At 38.3% G+C, this 20078-nt stretch overlaps 1 protein-coding gene across 1 annotated transcript in view; it reads left to right on the top strand.

The window, feature by feature from the left end:
• The window catches only part of LOC102853288 (cytosolic beta-glucosidase-like), a gene marked incomplete at its 3' end in the record, with an annotated part of 126508 nt that overhangs the window by 105520 nt on the left and 910 nt on the right, over window positions 1-20078 (top strand). The window contains exon 3 of the mRNA XM_006884528.1: window positions 17831-18627. Within this exon, the coding sequence (XP_006884590.1) occupies window positions 17831-18627 (797 nt within the window). The remainder of the gene's footprint in view (window positions 1-17830; window positions 18628-20078) is intronic.

The following is a 20078-nucleotide window of genomic DNA, read 5'->3' as shown; positions in this document are numbered from 1 at the left end:
CAGACTAACAGAAAGGGCAACCTAGGTAGAACTATCAAGTATGGAAATACAAAGGAGGAGGAACAGTTGTAAGCAGACCCTAGTGATTGGAACATGGAATGTGAGAGCCATGAATGTAGGAAAATTAGAAATTGTTAAGAAAGAATGCCTTACTACATGGTTTAAAATTAAAAAGGGGGAAGGGTGTTGCATCAGGATTGTATTCTCTCTCCATACTTATTCAATCTGTATTCTGAGCAAATTATTGGAATCCCAGACTCTATGAAGAAGAATATGGCATCATGATCAGAAGAAGACTCATCAATAACATACATTACATGGATAACACAATCTTGTTTGCTGAAAGTGAAGAAGCCTTGAACCACTTGTTGCAGAAGATCTAACAATGCAGTTTTCGATATGGATTGCATCTCAATGTCAAGAAAATAAAAATTCTTACCACTGGACTGAAGCATCATAATAGAGAAAAAACTGAAACTGTCAACAACTTCATCTTACTTGAATCCATATTCAACACCCTTGGTAGCAGTAGTTAGGAAATAAAGAGACACATTGCACTGGGGAAGTCTACAGTGAGAGACCTATTCAAATTATTGAGGAGCAATGACATCAGTTTGAGAACTAAGGTGCGTCCGATTCAGTCCATGGTCTTTGTGATCACTTGCTATGCCTCTGAGAGCTGGACAATGAACAAGGATGAAAGCAAAAGAACTGATGATTTAGAGCTGTGGTTTTGGAGGAATACGGAAGATCTCATGGACTGCCAAAATAATAAAAAACATGCCTTGGAGAGGGTGCAGCCTGAGTGCTCTTTGGAGGGAAACACAGTAAAGCTACATCTTACGTACTTTGAGCATGTTGCTAGGAGGGACTTTTCTTTGGAGAAGGACATGATGCTCAGAAAGGCAGAGGGTCAGTAAAGAAGAAGAAGACCCCAGATAGATTGATACAGTGACTGCCACAATGAGCTCTAGTGTCTCAACAAGTGTGAGGATGGGACAGGATAGGACAGGATTCAGATCTGTTGTTCATAGGGTTGCTATGGGTTGTACTTGACTCAATCACACCTAAGTACAATAACAACAATAACCACAAACTTCAGTTGAATTTGTTACTAAACTTATGACGATGCTATGTTTGTCAAAGTCAGATTGTGCTCTACAGAACTTTTAATGACTGAGCTTTTTTGAAACAGATCTTTTGATCTTTTGAGATGTCTCTGGGTAGGTGTGAATTTTTAACCTTTTAGTTGGCTTATTAACACTTGTATCACTCAGAAACTTACAGATACTGGCTTATTATAGCTTTTTAAAATTTTTAAATTCTAAGGGCTCTGAATACAGAAAGATTTCTTTTTCTTCCTTCAACTTTATTTCTAAAACTAACTTGGCAGCAAAAGCTGGATTGATGTGAAACTTTTACATAATTTCAGGTTATTTCACTTGGGTGAGAATAGTTATGTATTTTACTGTGGAAATATTAGTGTGTCTGATTAATGGATACTGACCTAGACTCACTGGAAGTATTAATATATGGTCTATGCTTAGTGTAACCTTTGGAAAAATCCAGCATTCCTGAGCATTTTCTGGCTCCAACATTTGCAGACTGGGGATTATGAACCTTTGCAATATGTCAACATATCACGCTTAATAAAACCAACTGAAGGCAAAGCTCACAGAGGCAGAGCAGTCACAAATCCCCAGCATTTAGCCGTTATGAGCAGCCCCAGCTTTGGTGAAAATACACCATTGCTAATTGCTGTGGAGTTGATCTCAAGTCTTGGCCCCTCATTGGTCGTGCAGTTCCATGTGAGAATGAAACTGTGCTTTGTATGGTTTTCAACGTCTATGATCTTTCAGGAGTTGATCAGAAGGTCATTCCTTCTGGCTGTCCTGAGGTGGATTTGAACCTTCATTTATTTTTTTAATTACTATCCTAGGGCTTAATCATTTGCATCACCCAGAGACTTCCTGTAGTGTCATAGCTGATTAGCAGTACAGATGTTCCCCTGAACAACAGGGCGTTGGAGGTTCTCTTGCAATGATCTGTTGAAGCAAATGGAACTGTTTTAACTCAGAAAGGCAGTCATTGGTGGTTTACCCCCCTCTTTTAAACCATTTCTCAGACACTATGTAAAGTTAGAACTCCCTGGTCAGTATCCTTGTCAAAGAATTTGTACTTTTGCATGTATTTGACTACTTATTTTGAAGTTTGATTTTAGGACATTTGGAAACTTGTAAAAGACTTCCCTAACTGGAATTCCATTTTTACAAAATGGAATTGCTATACAATCTTTCTCTTTTAAGTGTCAAGTTTTCAAAGTTTAACAAGAAGGGATTTCGTTAACAAATGCAATCACATATTTTTTTTATTTCTCTACTCTTCAGTTATGTCTTAATATTTGCTACCAATTGTAAATTTCAAATTGTTAAGAGGCTATTTCAGCTTTAAAAATGATAAAAAGGAATGCTCATACAGAATGTCATAATATTTTCTTCTTCAATGTATTATTTAAAATATGAATGCATTCATTAGAGATAGCTGTTTATTCATTCAAGACAAAAACTTTTGTCAATTTCTTTATGTTGGACAGCGTCTTGTGTGAGCTGTTGAACTGGTCATAGCTGATTCTCCAATGAGTTTTCAGAGACGACAAGTTGCACAAGAAGAGATGGCTTATCTTTCTTCCTTGATGTTGTTTGTGAACTTGATCTACCTGTTTTTGAGTTGACAGTGCAACTCCCTACCCACTAGGTTATCAGAGTGTGTGGGCTGAATATCAACTCTCCCAAAATAGCTATGTGCTCAACTTCAAATTTGGTGAAGATATTACTATACATCATAAGATGTATTTTTACAACTAGATTATCCAGAGTGGACCTGATATAATTAACAGGACCCAATTATGAGAATTACTTGTTGTGTTGGTAGGTGCCATCCACTTGAGTATGACTTACAATAATCCTATATCAATAGATCTGAACCCTGTCCTATCCTGTGCCATCCTCACACTTCTCAACACACTCAATCCCATTGCTGCAGACACTGTTTCAATTCGCCTGGTTGAAGGTCTTCCTCCCTTTCATCAACTCTCCACCTTTCTAAGCATGATGTCTCTTTCCAAGGAATAACCTTTCCTAGCAACATGCCCAAAGTATTTGAGATAAAGGTTTATAATCTTGCCTCCAAGGAACATTTTGGATGCAGTCTGTGGAGTATTCAGTACTCTTCTCCAACACCAGACTTCAAAGGCGTCAATCCTTCTCTTGTCATCCTTATTAATTGTCTAGTTTTTGGATTCATAGCAAGTTATTAAAAAGGACCATGGCAGATGCACCTTGGTTCATAAACTGACATCATTGCTCTTCAATAATTTAGAAAGGTCCCTGACTGTAGAATATCCTAGGGTGGTATGTCTCCTGATCACTTGACTGCTAGAACCAAGGATGTTGATTGTGGATCCAAGTAAGATGAAGTTGTTGACAGCCACATCTTTTTCTCCATCTATTATGATATTGCCTACTGGTCCAGTGGAGAGAATTTTTATTTTCTTGATGTTGAGATGCAATCCATATTGAAGTCTGTATTCTGTAATTCTCTGCAGCAAGTCCTTCAAGTCCTCCTCACCTTCAGCAAGCAAAGATGTGTCATGTGCATAATGCAGGCTATTGATGAGTCTTGTGGAGAAAGCCAAAATGAAGAGATGTAAGGATGGAAGCAGATATTAGAGGGAGGATATATTGCATTTCAAGGTTTTGAAAATAGAGGGGATCATGTGTTAAGGAATGAGATCCACTTATTGCATCTGGGAATGGCATAGGAACTGGTTATTCTCTAGTGCCTCTAAAGAGAGGGAAGCCCAGGCAACATTTTCATTTTTAACCTGGTAAGAACCATTTTCCATCTCATATATTTGCATTATTCCAGACCACTAAGTTTCTGGTAATTTTTTATAGCAGCAATTAGGAAACTAATATAGATAGTGTGGCAAAAGAGAATGGGGTGATTAAAGAAATTGGTGACACAACCTTATAAAGGTATGACCCCGAATAGGAAAACTCTGATACTATATGCTTGCAACTTCACAAACATTCAATAAAAAGAAAGTCCCTGTTAATATAGTTAACGGTTGATTTAGGAGGATCTAGATTTGTTGTTCATAGGGCTTTTGTGAGTCATAATTGACTCAATGGCACCTAACAAAGCAACAGCAACAATTTCATTTCACTTCATCTCACATACTTGGGCTAGTTATCTGGAGGAGACAGTTCTTTGTAAAGCACAAGGTGTTGGGAAATGTGGAAGGTCAAAGAAAGAGAAAGATTTCTATCAAAATGTATTGACACACCATTTGTAATGATGGGCTTAAACACATTAGAAATAAAGAGGATGGTTCATGACAAGGCAGTTGTTGCTGTTAGGTGTCATCAAGTCTAGCGCAACTCATAATGAACCTATAAACAAAAGATCTGAACCTTGTTTTATCCTGTGCCATTCCCACACTTCCTGACACACAAGGGCCCATTGGAGTAGTTCACCTGGTTGAGCGTCTTCCTCTCCTTCGCCAACCCTCCACCCTTCCCATTATCAAGTCTTTCTTCAAGGAATACCATCTCCTAGCAACATGTCCAAGGTATGTTAGGTAAAGCCTTAAACATTCTTGCCTCCAAAGAGCATTCTGGCTGCATCTTCTCCAAGACATAGCTGTTCTTTCTCTTGGCTGTCCATGGGATTTTCAGAACTCTTTTCCAACACCACAGCTCAAAGGAGTCAATTCTTTTTCTGTCATCCTTATTCATTGTCCAGCTTTCAGACACATAGCTAGGAATCGGAAAGACTATAGCCTGAATCAGATGCACCTTAATCTTTAAACTGCCATCACTACTTCTCAAGAATTTGGAAAGGTCCCTAAATGCAGATTTTCCAATCGCAATGCATCTCCTTATTTCTTGACTGCTGGTACCAATGATGTAAATTGTGAATTCAAGAAGACGAAGTTGTTGACAATTTTAATCCCCTCTCCACCCACCGTGACACTGCTTATCAGTCCATTGGCAAGAATCTTTGTTTTTCTGACTTTGAGATGCAATTCATACCAAAGGCTGCATTCTTTGATCATCTGTAACAAATACTTCCAGCCTTCCTCACTTTCAGCAAGCATGGTTGTGTCATCTGCATAATGCAAGTTATTGATGAGTTTCACTGCAATCCTGAAAAGCATCAAGCCCAGAAATTCAGAAATCATCAAAAGAAGATTTAGGGAATACACAGGGTCACACTGTATCAGAAAGAATTGAATGACTGGAAAATCTCAGGAAGTACCCTATGAACAGGAGCCAATAGTAATGAAGGAGGAAGGAGAAGTTGCATTGAAGGCTTTGGGGAAAAAATAGGGTCCAAGGAATCGATGGGATACCAATTGACTTGTTTCAATTAATGGATGCAGCCTTGGAAGCACTCACCAGTCTCTGCCAGGAAATTTGGAGAATGGCTGTCTGGTCAACAAATTGGAAGAGGTCAATATTTATCCCCATTCCTAAGAAACGTGATTTAACTGAATGTGGAAATTGTTGAACAATATCATCAATATCACATGCAAACAAAATACTGCTAAAGATCATTCAGAAATGGCTGGAATAGTACATAGATAAGGAACTGCCAGAACTTTAAACAAGATTTAGAAAAGTTCATGGCACCAGGGATAGTATTGCTGATAACAGATGGATCCTGGCTGAAAGTAACAAATACCAGAAGAATTTCTATTTGTATTTTCTATTTGTGACTATGCAAAGGCATTTGACTGTGTGAATCATGACAAGTTGTGGCTGAGAAGAATGGGAATCTCAGAGCACTTGATTGCGCAGGAGGCTGTTGTGTGAACAGAGCAAGGGAGCACTGTATAGTTTGGGATTGGGAAGGGAGTGTGTCAGGGTTGGATTGTCTCTCATACCTATTCAATCTGTATGCTGAACAAATTATCTGAGAAGCTGAACTCTATGAGGAAGAGTGTAGCTTCAGGATTAAAACAAGGCAGAATCAGCTAAAAAAGTAAGCTAGGGAAGTTGTAATCTTGAGTATAATCAGTTCTTTCCTAAACGTCCAGAATCAGAACAAGGCCAAGTTTTATGATCCTCATAATGGCAGCAGGAATTTCTGGTGGGCTATTAGTAAGAAGATATGCTACCAATCTAGAGGCTAGGGGTTCAAAACCATCAGCTACTCTGTAAGACAAAGATGAACAATGTCCTCTCTTGAGATTTAGTAGCTCTGATAATACCCTGGAGTTTCAGTTGGTTCAGACTTGATAAAACATAACAATAACAACAACTGGTAGCAAATTATCAAAGAAAACCTACCGACTGGCAACAAGCATTTGGTAGCACCATCTCAAGCAAGAGTCTTATAACAAAAGTTTACAGAATACTTCTGAGCCTCCACAAGAAAAAGACTGGTAACCTAGTTACAAAATGGGCAAAAGACATGGAAAGAATTTTCACAGAAGATATTCTAATGGCCAATAGACACATGAGGAATTGCTCCAAATCACTGGCAATAAGAGAGATGCAATTCAAAACAACAATGAGATACCATCTCACTCCAGGAACAGTGGCAAATCTTAATAGAGCAGTAAGTAATATGTGTTGGAGAAGATATTGGTAAGAAAGGAACTCTTGTACATTTTTGGTGGCATTGTAAAATGGTGCAACTGTTCTGGAAGACAGTTTGACACATCCTCGAAAAGCTTGACAAAGAAATTCTACATGACCCAGCTATTCCACTACTTGGAATATACCCTGAGAAAATGAGAACTGAGGCACAAATAGAGACTTGTACACAAATGTTTGTAGTAGCATTATTTACCATCACAAGAACATGGAAACAGCCCAGATGTCCAACAGCAAATGAATGTATCGAGAAATTATGGTACATTCACACAGTGGAATATTATGCAGTATGCAGAAGCAATGGATTTGCAAATTGTTACCTAATTTGGGAGGGACTGCAGAGCATTATGTTGAATGAACTAACTCAGTCCCACAAGGACAAATATAATATAAAATCATTATTTTAGAATGAGCATTAGGATCCAAGGGGGGTGAGGAGGGTGGAAGCAGAGGGATGAGAATGTGCAGAGGGACGGGGGATTAATCATGTAGTTATACAATATGATGGGTGAGGGATAGGGAAATTTGAAGACTCAGTTTTCAAAAATAGTGTATTTGAATTTTGTAAATAAGCTAGTATAAAAAAAGTCAACATGGGGAGCAGGAAGGGAGAAAGTGGGTAAATTGTGCTACAATGAATGAATGAAAATCTAACTTTTCTGTAAATTTTTGTTAAAATAAAATAATTATTTAAAAAATGCAATCAGTCAAAGACTAATATATCACTGAATTGTGCCAAACTGATAAATAATGTTAAATAAACCTTTACGGAGAGAAAAGATCTTTTCCAAGAAAGGTATCCAACAGTATGCAGAAACTATCAAATAGTATCATTACTATCATATGCAAGTAAAACACTGCTGAATATCATTAAAAAATAGCTAGAATAGTACATAGATAGAAAAAAAGTTCAAGTAGGACTTAGGAGAGGAGGCTGTGACACCTGGAATATCATTGCTGAAGTCAAATGTATGCTGGTGGAAAGTAAAGAACATTAGAAAAAGGTCAGTTTATGCTTTGTAAACTATGCAAGGGCATTTGACTGTGTGGATCATAGCAAGTTATGGCTAACACTGAGAAGAATGAGAATCCTAGAGCATTTAATTGTGCTAATGTGGAACCTAGACCTAGACCAAAAGGCCATTGTGTGAACAGAGACAGGGAACACCACATGGTTTATAATTAAGAAGGGAGTGCATCAGGGTTGTATTCTCTCTCCATACCTACTCAATCTGTGTACTGAGCAAATTATTCAAGAAGCTAGGACTCTATGAAGAAGAATGTGGAATAAAGATCAGAGGAAGACTCATCAATAACCTGGTTATGCAGATGACACAATCTTGCTTGCTAAAAATGAGAAGAACTTGAAGCACTTGTTGCAGAAGATTAAAGAATATAGCCTTCAATATGAGTTATGTCTCAACATCAAGAAAACAAAAATTCTTACCACTGGACCTATAGGCAACATCATTATAGATGGAGAAAAGATTGTATATATAAGCAATTTCATCTTACTTGGATCCACAATCAACCCTCTTGGTACTAGCAGTTAGGAAGTCAGGACACGTATTGCACTAGAAAAGTCTGCAGTCACAGAATTCTCCAAATGGTTGAGGAGTAATGATGTCAGTTTAAGGACGGAAGCACATCTGATTCAAGTCATGGTCTTTTTTTTTTTAAGTCATGGTCTTTGAAATCACTTTCTATGCATCTGAGAGCTGGACAATGAATAAGGATGACATCAAAAGAATTGATGCCTTTGAGCTATGGTGTTGGAGAAGAATACTGAGCATCTCATGAACTTCCATAAGAACAAACAAATATGTTTTGGAGAAAGTGCACCTTGGAGGCAAAGGTGGTCAAGTTTTATCTCACATACTTTGAGCATGTTGCTAGCACGAATATTTCTTAGAGAGGGACATCATGCTTAAAAAGAGAGTCTGCAAAGGAGAGGAACACTCTCAACCAGTTAGATTGACAAAGTGATGGCCGCAATGGGCTCTTGTGTCAGGAAGTGTGAGGATGGCACAGGCTAGGACAGGGCTGAGATCTGTTCTTCATAGGATCACTATCTGTTGTTCATATGGGTCATACTTGACTAAACGGCCCCTAACAAGAACAATAACTCATTGATACTTTGTTCTCACACAATTCAAGCTACATTGAAGTTGCAGTATGACTATTCCATTTTATAGAAGAGAAAATTTGGGTAAATAGAGGCCAGTGACTTGTTTATGGCCGAGATGTCTGATTTTGGAGGCATACCTTAAAACCCTCACTCCACAATGTTATAGAGAAAAAATTTCCTTGCAGCTATGAATAAGCTTTATAATCAGAAGTAAAATGTTCATTTCTGAGATGTGAAATATTCACCACACCATGCTCTGTTGCTCTCACTTGGCTGATGATTAAGAAAAAAATATAAAAATTATTCTGTTTAAAATTTATCTTCTAAACAATAGAGGATTACTATGTTGCTCGAAATATATTGATTGGTCTCCGTTAATGATTGTGTCATATCTAATGATGCGCATAAGAGGTAAAGCACTGATATTATAAAAAACCCCAATTCCAGAATCAGAAAAATATGGAAATGAAACCTTCACTGTGACTCAGCTGTAAATGGAGAGGTTTTTAAGGCTAGTTACACAGTCCCTAAGTCTTTTTAAAAAATTTTTTTAAGCACTAATACACACAAAGAGCTACTAATCTTTTGTGGGAATAGCTCAGTGTTTTCAGTGAGGTGGACCGGTTTAAAGGCTGACTGTGCCATTTGACCGCATTATGACTTTATCTGTGGTCCTCACTCTGTGAACCTCAATTTCTTCCTTTGTTCAATGGGGATAAAAAAGCTTATCAATCAAGTGGATTGACACAATGACTGAAGCAATGAGATTGAGTATGTCAGAAACTGGGAGGATGGCACAGGATAGAAAAGCGTTCAGATCTGTTGTTCATAGGTCACTCTGAGTCATAATAATTCACTGAAGACAGATTCTCTTGTTATCCATATTTCTATACGATGAAAGGAAATTCACAAAGACAAAGAGCTTACCCAAGATACTTGAGCTAGTAAATGAAGGAGTTGGGGAGGTAATGGGGCTATACTGTAGGTGGGAGTCATAGTCCACTCTTGAAACTATTCTCTAGGTTGCTTTCAGAATTTTTCTTACAAACTTGATATTTGGGGTCAATTCTTCTCAGCATTTGTTTTCATAGCACCCTGCACTCTCACTATCTTTACTCTTATTGCTATCTTATATTTGCTTATGTATTTGTTGTCCCAAATATAATTGAAGGTACTTGAAAGGGAGGATAGTTTTTATCTTGTTTATATAGGTATGCCCAGCGTATAATATTGTTAGGTACTTTCAAGTTGTAATGATGTCTAATGATGTGTCATGTTGACCTTATGTACTTAAGAGATTGGTCGGTCTGGAAAAACACTTAGACAGTTTTCTTGGTTCAGTGCTTTATTTAGATACGTTAGAATTGATATTCATTCATTCATCCAACCAATATTTCACTATTCTTTGAATTTCCAGTAGTGATTTAGAATTTGGAGACCCAGAGGTGAATTAGATGGACAATGATCTTTCTTTTATATAACACATGTTGGGTCATTTGTTTTATTGTTAATATACAGGTTTGTTTACAAAGTTTGAGTACATTGTCACACCAGATCTTTCCGATTTCCTTCACCATCCCCATCCATCAAATTGTGTGACCTTATGATTAACACTCACCTCACGCGCTGGACCAATAAGCAGTGTAATGATGGGTGGTGAGGAGATTGAAACACTCAACAGTTTCGTCTTGCTAGCATCTACAATTAATACCCTTGGGACAAGCAGTCAGGAAATAAGGGGACACATTGCAATGGGAAAATCTGCAGTTAGGGACCTTTCCAAATTATTGAGGAGTAGTCATGTCAGTTTGATGACTAAGGGGTATCTGACTCAAGCCATAGTCTTTCTGATTACTAGCTATGTGTCTGAGAGCTAGACAATGAATTAGAAAGACAGAGGGAGGATTGATGTCTTTGAGCAGAGATATTGGAGAAGAGCACTGAAAAATCCCATGGGGTGGCTAAGAAAACAAACATGTATGTCTTGGAGATGGAGCAGATGGAGTGCTCTTTGGAGTCAAGAATGATGAGACTTCACCTAACATACTTTGGACATGTTGCTAGGAGGTGCTATTATTTCTTGAAGAGGGATATGATGTTAGAAAGTGTAGAGGGTCAACAAAGGAGAGGAAGACTCTCAACCAGGTGGATTGACAGAGGGGACCCTTGTATGTCAGGAAGCATGAGAATGACACAGTGCAGAACAAGGTTCATATTTTTTGTTCATAGAGTCACTATGAGTCCTGCTTGACTTGATGGCACTTAACAACAACAACAACTAACCTGCCCACCCTCACGTCTCTGCATCCACCCTCTCCTCACACCCACCACTTGGATCCTTATACTCATACTCATTCTACAATTAATGGTTTTATGCAGTATTTGTTTTTATAGAACTGAGCTAGTTCACTCAGCATAAAGCTCTCCAGTCCCTCCCAGTTAGGTAGTAATTTATAAAAATCATTTCTCCTGCACGGTGTGTAGTACTACTTTGTGTGAATGTATAATAATTTCACAATCTATTCATTTGTGAATGGACATTTGGGCTGTTTCTCTGTTCTTAATGATGTTGAATAGCACTGCTATGAACATTGGTGTATAAGTCTCCGTTTGTGTCTCAGTTCCCATTTACTTGGGGTATATTTCCCAAGAAATAGCACTGGAATAAGCAATGGAATAGCTGGGTCATATGGAATATCTAGATTCAGCTTTTTGAGGAAATGTCAAACAACCCAGAATAGTTGTACCATTTTACAATTTCACCAACATTGTATAAGAGTTCCGATCTCACCACATCCTCCAACATTACTTGCTGTTCTGTTAAACTTTGCTACTGCTACCGAAGTGATATTTTCTCTCATTGTGGTCTTGGTTTGTACCTCTTAACTTGTCAGTGATTTAGAGCATTTCTTCATGTGTCTATTAGCCATTAGAATATCTTCCTCTGTGAAAATTCTTTCCATGTTTTTTGTCAACTTTGTAATAAGGTTACCAGTCTTTTTTTGTGGAAGCCCAAGGCTATTCTGTAAACTATCATTATAAAACTCTTATCTGAGATGGCCTTGCCAAATGTTTGTACCCAGTTGGTAGGTTTTCTTTTCACCCTGCTGGGAAAAGTTTTTGATGTACACAGGGATTTATTCCTTAGAATGTCACATTCATTAACTTTCTCCTCTTCAGATTGTGCTTTTCTGGTTGTATTTAGCAGTCTCTTTATATCTTAGGCTAGGCCACAGTTTGTCTCTTATGAACTTTATGGTTTTGCACTTTACTCCCAGGTCTCTGAGTTGATTTTTGTGTGTGGTGTGAGATGTAGATCCTGTTTCAGCTTTTTGCATGTAGCAGTTTCGTTTTGCTAGCACCATTTGTTGAAGAGGTTGTCATTTCCAATTTGGTAGGTTTTATTTCCTCGTCAAATATCAGTTGACCATAGATAGCTGGGTCTATTTCTGGGTTCCCAACTCTGTTCCATTGGTCTATGTGCTTGTCATTGTACCAGTACCATGCTGTTTTTGTTACTAAGAACAAGAGCTGAAGTCATTGAGATAGAAAACAGAAAAACAATTGAAACCATCAATAAGACAAGGAGCAGGTTTTTCCAAAGGGCCAATAAAATTGACAAACCACTGGTAAACTTAACCAAAGGGGGAAAACAATGAGAAGACTTAGATAACTCAATTAAGAAAGGATAGAGGTAACATCACAAAAGAGCCAGATGAAATTAAATCGTTATTATCACAATACTCTGACAAGCTATACTTTTATAAATTTGAAAACCTAGAGGAAATAGACAAATTCCTTGAAACTCATGCCCTACCCAGACTGAAAGGAATAGATAGAAAACACTTGAACAGACCCATCACAAAAGAAGGAATTGAAAAGGTCATAAAAAGACTTCCCCATAAGAAGAGTCCTGGACCAGATGGCTTCACAGCTGAATTTTACCAAACATTCAGAAAGAATCTATCACCAATTCTAGTTAAATTATTTAAAAAAAAATTGGAAAAGAAGGAACACCTTCAGATTAATTCTATGAAGCAAGCATAGCCCTAATATCAAAACCAGGCAAAGATATTCTCAAGAAAGTAAACTACAGATCACTATCTCTCATGAATATAGATGTAAAAATCTTTAAAAAATCCTAGCCAATAGAATCTGAAAGCATATAAAAACTTCACTATGAAAAACTGGGATTCATAAGAGGTATGCAAGGAAGGTTCAACATAAGAAAAACAATCAACGTAATTCACCATATTAACAAAGCAAATAACAAGAACCATATGATCTTAGCAATTGATGTAGAAGAGACATTTGATAAAATCTCCCTCCCCGATAACCAGCAAAACTGGAATAGAAGATAATTTCCTTAACATCGTGAAACATTATGCATGCAAAACCAAGAGCCAACATCATTCTCAATGAAGAAAGACTAAAAGCATTTTCCTTGCAAACAGGGATCAGGCAAGGATACCCACTGTCATCACTTCTATTCAATATTGTAAAGACATCCAGATTGACAAAGAGATAGTGAAACCATTTCTATATGTAGATAATATGATACTGTACACAGAAAATCCCAAGGACTCAACAACCACAACAAACTGTTAGAGCTAGTAGGCATTTAGTAGAGTGGCAGGATAGAAGATTAATATCCAAAAATCAGTAGGATTCCTCTACAGTGACAAAGAGGAACCATCACCATTTACAATAGCCAAACACAAATTGAGATATGTAGGAGTGAACCTAACTAGAGATACAAAAGGACTATACAAGGAAAACAAACTACAGAACGTTTCTGCAAGACACAATAAAAGACCTAAATAAATGGGAAAAACATTCCCTGTTCATGGATAGGAAGACTCAATATTGTGAAAATGCCAGTCCTACCAAAAGCAGTCTATGTGTTCAAACAATCCCAATCCAGATACAAAATTCATCTTTCAAGGCGATGTTTTTGTTGTTGTTACATGTCGTTGAGTCTCTTGTGACTCATAGCAACCCTATGTACAACAGCCCTAAACTCTGCTCTGTCCTGTGCCAATCACTGTCTCTGACACACCCATCCTGATTACCCCAGTCACTGAATCAATCCACCTCATAGCAGACCTTCCCCTCCTGTGCTGTCCCTCTACCCTACCAACCATGATGTCTCTCTCCAAGGACCCATAACTCCCTTACAACATGTCCAAAGTATGTTAGAGGGAGCCTCAGAATCCTTGCCTCCAAGGAGCCACCCGGTTTAACCCTTTCCAGGATGAATCTGTTTGTTTTCTTGGCAGTCCATGGTATCCTCAATACTCTTCTCTAGTACCACAGCTCAAAGGCATCAATTCTCCTTCTATCCTCCTTAGTAATTATCCAACTTTCTGATGCATAACAAGTGATAGCAAAGAGCATGGACTGCATCAGACACACCTTAACCACCAGAGAGACACCATTGCTCTTCAGTACTTTGGAGAGGTCCCTAACAGCAGACTTTCCCAAAGGGAAATTGTCTATTTGGAGAGGCAAATGACCCTGAATAAGTAAAACACTTTTCAGAAACAAAAATGAAGTGGGAGGCATTGCACTCCCTGATTCAAAACCTACCGTAAAAGCAGATGTTATAATGAGCCTAAGAATACATATTATACCTCCAAGGAGCTCTGCTGCAGTGGTTTACAGAGACTTGCACCTCTAACCCAAAGGCTGAGTTTTTCTGTGAGTTAAAATTCACCAGGAGGTGGATTGTTCTCCCACGTTATCTATAAACTTGGAAATCTGGTGGAGGGTCAGCTATAAGTTGGTAAAAACTCCATGGCAATGAGTAGAGACAAAAAGGTAAGCAAACAAAAGAATTTTATTGATTATGAACTTTGATAAATGTCGATAGTTGTAGAGGGGCTTTAGGCCTTTTGTTCATAGGGTCGCTATGACTCCTGCTCGACTTTGATTCATGATGACCTTGTTGTTGTTAGGTGCCATTCAATTGACTACTTGAATTGACCATTGAATTAAATAGTGGTCCCATGGCCGATGGATCTAAAACTTGCATTATTCTGTGCCATCCCTGTCATCACTGATGTACTTGAGTATATTGCTATAGTCAGTTTGTCAATCCATCTGTTGAGGGTCTTCTTCTACACTTTTCTGAGACTGATTCCCTTTCTGAAGACCAGCCTCTCCTCACAACATGTCTCAAATACATGAGACAAACGTCACCATTCTTGTCTCCAAGGAACACTCCAAGGAGAGCTGTCATGTCTCAAATACATGAGACAAATGTCACATTCTTGTCTCCAAGGAACACTCCAAGGAGAGCTGTACTTTCTCAAAGACATATTTGTTAGTTCTCTTGGTAGTCCATGGGATATTTAGTACTCTTCTCCAGAATCATAACTCAAAGGCATAAGTTCTTCTGTCATTTTTAGTTATTATCTGACTTTCAGATACATAACAAATAAATGAAACCACCATGGCTTGAAGTGGATTAACCTTAGACTTTAAACTGACATCATTACTCTTTAACATCTTTGATTTTGACAACAGATTTACCAATGCAATGCATCTTTTGATTTCTTAACTACTGGATCCAAGATAGATAAAATTGTTGACAACTTCAATCTTCTTTCTTTCTAGATGTTACCTATTGACCCATTGGTAAGAAATTTTATCTTGTTGATGTTGAGATGTCATCTATATTGAAATTTATAGTCTTTGATTTATTGTGGCAAACATTTCAAGTCCTCTTAGTTTTCTGTAAGTAAGGTTGTGTCACCTGCATAACAAACTGTTGATAGGTCTTCCTCCAATCCTAATTTCTTACTCTTCTTTATGATGACCTTATTGATGTTGTTGGTATTTTTAGGAGCCTTTGAGCTGCCTGCAAATTATAGTGACCCTATGAACAACAGTCTTAAACTCTGCCCTATCTTGAGCTAATCTCATTGCCTCTGACACACCTACCTCCATCACCTCAGTTACTGCATCAATCCATCTCATCCAAGGTCTTCCTCTCTTGTGCTTACCCTCCATCCTTCCAAGCATGATGTCCTTCTCCAAGGACTAGTCCCTCCTGGATACATGCTCCAAGTATGTGAGACAAAGCTTCAAAATCTTTGCCTGCAAGAAGCAACCTGGTTTCTTGACAGTCCAACGTACATTCAATACTCTTCTCCAGCACCACAAATCAAAGGCATAAATTTTTCTTTTGTTATCCTTAGTCATTGTGAAGCCCTCCAATGTACAGCAAGTAATTGTGAAGACCATAGCCTGGATCAGATATACTTTAGTCTCTATACTGACATCATTGCTCTTCATCACCCTGTAGAGGTCTCTGACAGTAAACTTTCCCAATCAATGCAACTCACCTTTTGATTTCCTTACTGCTGCTAGTGTCAAAAATGTGGATTGTAGATTGGAGCAAGATGAAATTGTTAACAGTCTCAAGCCGTTCTCCATCTATCATGATGGTGATAGTTGGTCCAGGGGTGAGAATCTTTGTTGTGTTAAGTTTCAATCCATACCAAAGACTGCAATCCTTCTGCAGCAAATGCTTCAAGTCCTCCTCAGTTTCAGCAAGCAAGGTTGGATCATCTACATAACGTAGCTTTTTGGTGAATCTTCCTCCAATCTCAATGCCAGATTCATCCTCATAAAGCCCAGACTCCTGGATGATCTGTTCTGCATACAGATTGAAAAAATATGGAGAAAGGATCTGTCCCTGACACATTCCTTTCTTGAATTTGAATAAAACAGTGTTTCCTGCCCTGTTCTGATGGCTGCTTCCTGGTCTAAGTATAGGTTTTACATGAGCCCAATCAGGTGTTCTGGGATTCCCACTATTCTCATTGTTAGCCTCTATTTGTTGTAATCTGCACATATGCCTTTGCATAGTCAATAAAACACAAATTTTCCCTCTAAGCCCCCATTCATTTTTCTATGTCTTATTCTAGACTGTTGTCATACAGATAATGCCTAATCATATATTTCTTTTAAACAGTTCTTTTCTTCATCTGTTGCAATGCAGTGTTTATTTTGTATTATGTATCCCCTCTTTTCTCAATGAAATACTATGCAACACTGAAAAACAAGGCACTCATAGAATATTATACAAACATGAATGACCCTGGAGGACATTATGCTGAGTGTAAATCTCAGTCACAAAAGGGCAAATATTGCATAACACCACTGTTATAAAGCAGGTCTGGCATGCATAGGGATTTGGGGGAACTGGGTAAATAACTAAAACTTTGATGACTAAAGAAAGCATTCTCATCAAAGTGACATCATTGAATTTTTAACACTTTTTTTCAAGGTGAAGGGTAAATGTCTTTATTCATTTTCTTTTTTATAAAAAAAATTCCTAATCTTTTTAAGAAATATTTCATTTCTATCTCATTTAAAGCATACAGTTCAAAGGCTTTTCATTATGTTCAGCTGTGTAATCACCAATTTTAGAACATATTTGTGACCTCAGAAATTATCTATATGCTTAACTATTCCAACCCTTCCAAACCTGGTATCTACAGCCATATGCCATGCAACTGGTACCACATCATTGATGCACAATTAGATAGAAGGGAAACATAGCAAAGAAGAGAGCTCTGGAGAGGCACTCAGAATCTGACATGTAGAGTGGGCTGCAATGTCAAGACTGTGCCACTGCATGGTCCCTTGACAATACTAGTAAGACACTGAGCACTGTATCACCAAGGGAAGCAGAGTCATGCATAGGAGATGACTACTTGGGTTTTTTGTTGAGGTCTTTGTGTTTTATTTTCTTCTTATTGTTGTTTTTAACAACACAGATAAACTCAACCAGCAAACAAACAAAAACACAAACAAAGGAACCACTATCTTAAAAGGGATCTTTGGCAATAGAATTACCTAATGCAATATTTTGCTTACTCTCTAGAAAGTGGTAGTTGACCCATAAGGAGCTTATTTTGAACAAACTCACATAGAAAATGACTCCCTGTCCTGTTCTTTGTTATCATTTATTGCCAATATACTAAAAGTAATTTTTCTCCTCATTTTTTTTCTTCCTTTATCATAGGTGTTGACTATTACAACAAAATTGTTGATGACTTGTTGAAGAACGGGGTTATCCCCATTGTGACTCTTTTCCACTTTGATTTGCCCCAGGCTTTAGAAGACAAGGGAGGCTGGCTGTCAGAAGAAATCATTGAATACTTCGACAAATATGCCCGGTTCTGCTTCAGTACTTTTGGTGATCGAGTCAAGCACTGGATCACCTTAAATGAGCCCAACCTTTATGCTCTGCTTGCATATGATTTGGGGATTTTTCCTCCAGCTGTACCTCACACTGGAACTGGAGGTTATCAGGCAGTTCATAATTTGATTAAAGCACATGCCCGAAGCTGGCACAGCTATGATTCTTTATTCAGAAAAGAACAAAAGGGCATGGTGTCCTTATCACTTTTTACTGCCTGGGTTGAACCGGCAGATCCCAATTCAGTGGCTGATCAGGAAACGGCTCAGAGAGCCTTGGCCTTCCAAATGGATCTCTTTGCTAAGCCCATTTTTCTTGATGGTGATTATCCTGAAGTTGTCAAATCTCAGATTGCCTCCATGAGTAAAAAACAAGGCTATCCATCATCGAGACTGCCAGCATTTACAGAAGAAGAGCAGAGCATGATCAAAGGCACCGCTGATTTCTTTGCTGTGCAGTACTATACCACTCGCTTAGTCAAGTACAAGGAGAACAAGCAAGGCGAATTAAGTGTGTTATGCGACTTGGAGATTGAAACATTTACAGATCCATCTTGGGAATGTCTCGGTTGGATCTACATAGTACCACAGGGCTTACGCAGCCTTCTAAAATACATTAAGGTAAATATACAACTAGTATATGTCTCTGTATATGCCAAAAGTGGATCAGTGAAAGAGAGAAAGCAACAAGATAGATTGACACAGAGACAGTAATAACAGACTCTAACGTAACAGAGAAAATGAGGATGGTGCATGATAGGAGAGGTTCCCATCATAGGGTTTCCATCATAGGCTCATAGGGTCCCTTAGAGTGGTTGTTGCCTCAATGACACCTAACACCACCATCACCACACTTAACAATTGAAAATCTGAAAGCAGGCATGTAGAAGCATGGGAGTAGGTGTGTTGGAATCAGTGAGACTGGCTCAGAATAGGGCAGGTTTCAGAGCTATTGTACATAGGGTCGCAATGAGATGCAGGTGACTCGACATAATCTATAACAACAATAACATGTTTATCAGAAACAAGAGTGATCTGAGGTAATGGCACACTTAGGAAGAGGAGGTTAGGATTCTGGGTGATGACTGTTGAGAGATAACCAGTGGTGTATCAAAATAAATATCTGAATTCTTTACCACTGATTTGAAAGCATCTCTTGACATCCAATAGACAATCTCCTCATGTGTGATTTACTGCCCTTAAAACTCATTGAAGGGTCACCTATGGGTCAGTTGTGACTCAACGACACACAGCATTGTATGTCCTCATGCACATCGTTATGGTTATTGTTGTTATGTGCCCTTCACTTGCGACTCATAGTGACTCTACGTACAACAGCTCTGAACTCTGCTCTCTCTTGAGCCAATTAATTGTCTCTTACACATCTACCTCCATTACCCTAGTCACTGAGTCAATTCATTTCATTCAGCATCTTCTTCTCTTGCTTTGTCCCTCCACCCTTCTTTCACCAAGGACTAGTTCCTTTCTGGTTATATGTCCGAGTATATGAGACAGAACTTCAATATTCTTGCCTTCAAGAAGCAGCCGGGTTTACCCTCCAGGACAGACATGTTTGTTCTCTTACAGTCCAAATATTCAACACTCCTCTCCAACACCACAACTCAAAGGCATTTGTCCTTCTTCTGTCATCCTTAGACATTGTCCAGCCTTCTGATGCATAGCTACACACATTAGAGTAGAACTATACTATAGATGGTTTTCAGTGGCTTAATTTCCAGAAATGGATCACCAGAAATTTTATGCAAAGTGCCTTTGTGTGGATTCAAACCTCTTACCTTCAGTTAGCAGGTGAATATGTTAACTGTTTGTGCCACAAGACCTTCTACCTAGTTAACAAACCAAACTTGCTGCCTTCTTGTTTCTGAGACTGTAAATCTTAATGGGAGCTGACTAGCTTCATTTTTCTCCCAATGGGCAGCTGGTGGATATGAATAACTGAAATTTCTCAGAAGCTCTACACATAACTCATTAATGATATCTCAAAATAAATAACAAAAAAATTTGAATTTGTTGTTACAGTCAGTGATGGCCAGAACCTTAGATTATATATA

This window comes from Elephantulus edwardii, unplaced genomic scaffold, assembly GCF_000299155.1.
Source record: "Elephantulus edwardii isolate Elephantulus edwardi_28Jun2011 unplaced genomic scaffold, EleEdw1.0 scaffold00035, whole genome shotgun sequence".
NCBI lineage: Eukaryota > Metazoa > Chordata > Mammalia > Macroscelidea > Macroscelididae > Elephantulus > Elephantulus edwardii.
Note: the sequence above shows the minus strand (reverse complement) of the source record. Positions and strands in the feature narration are given on the sequence as shown.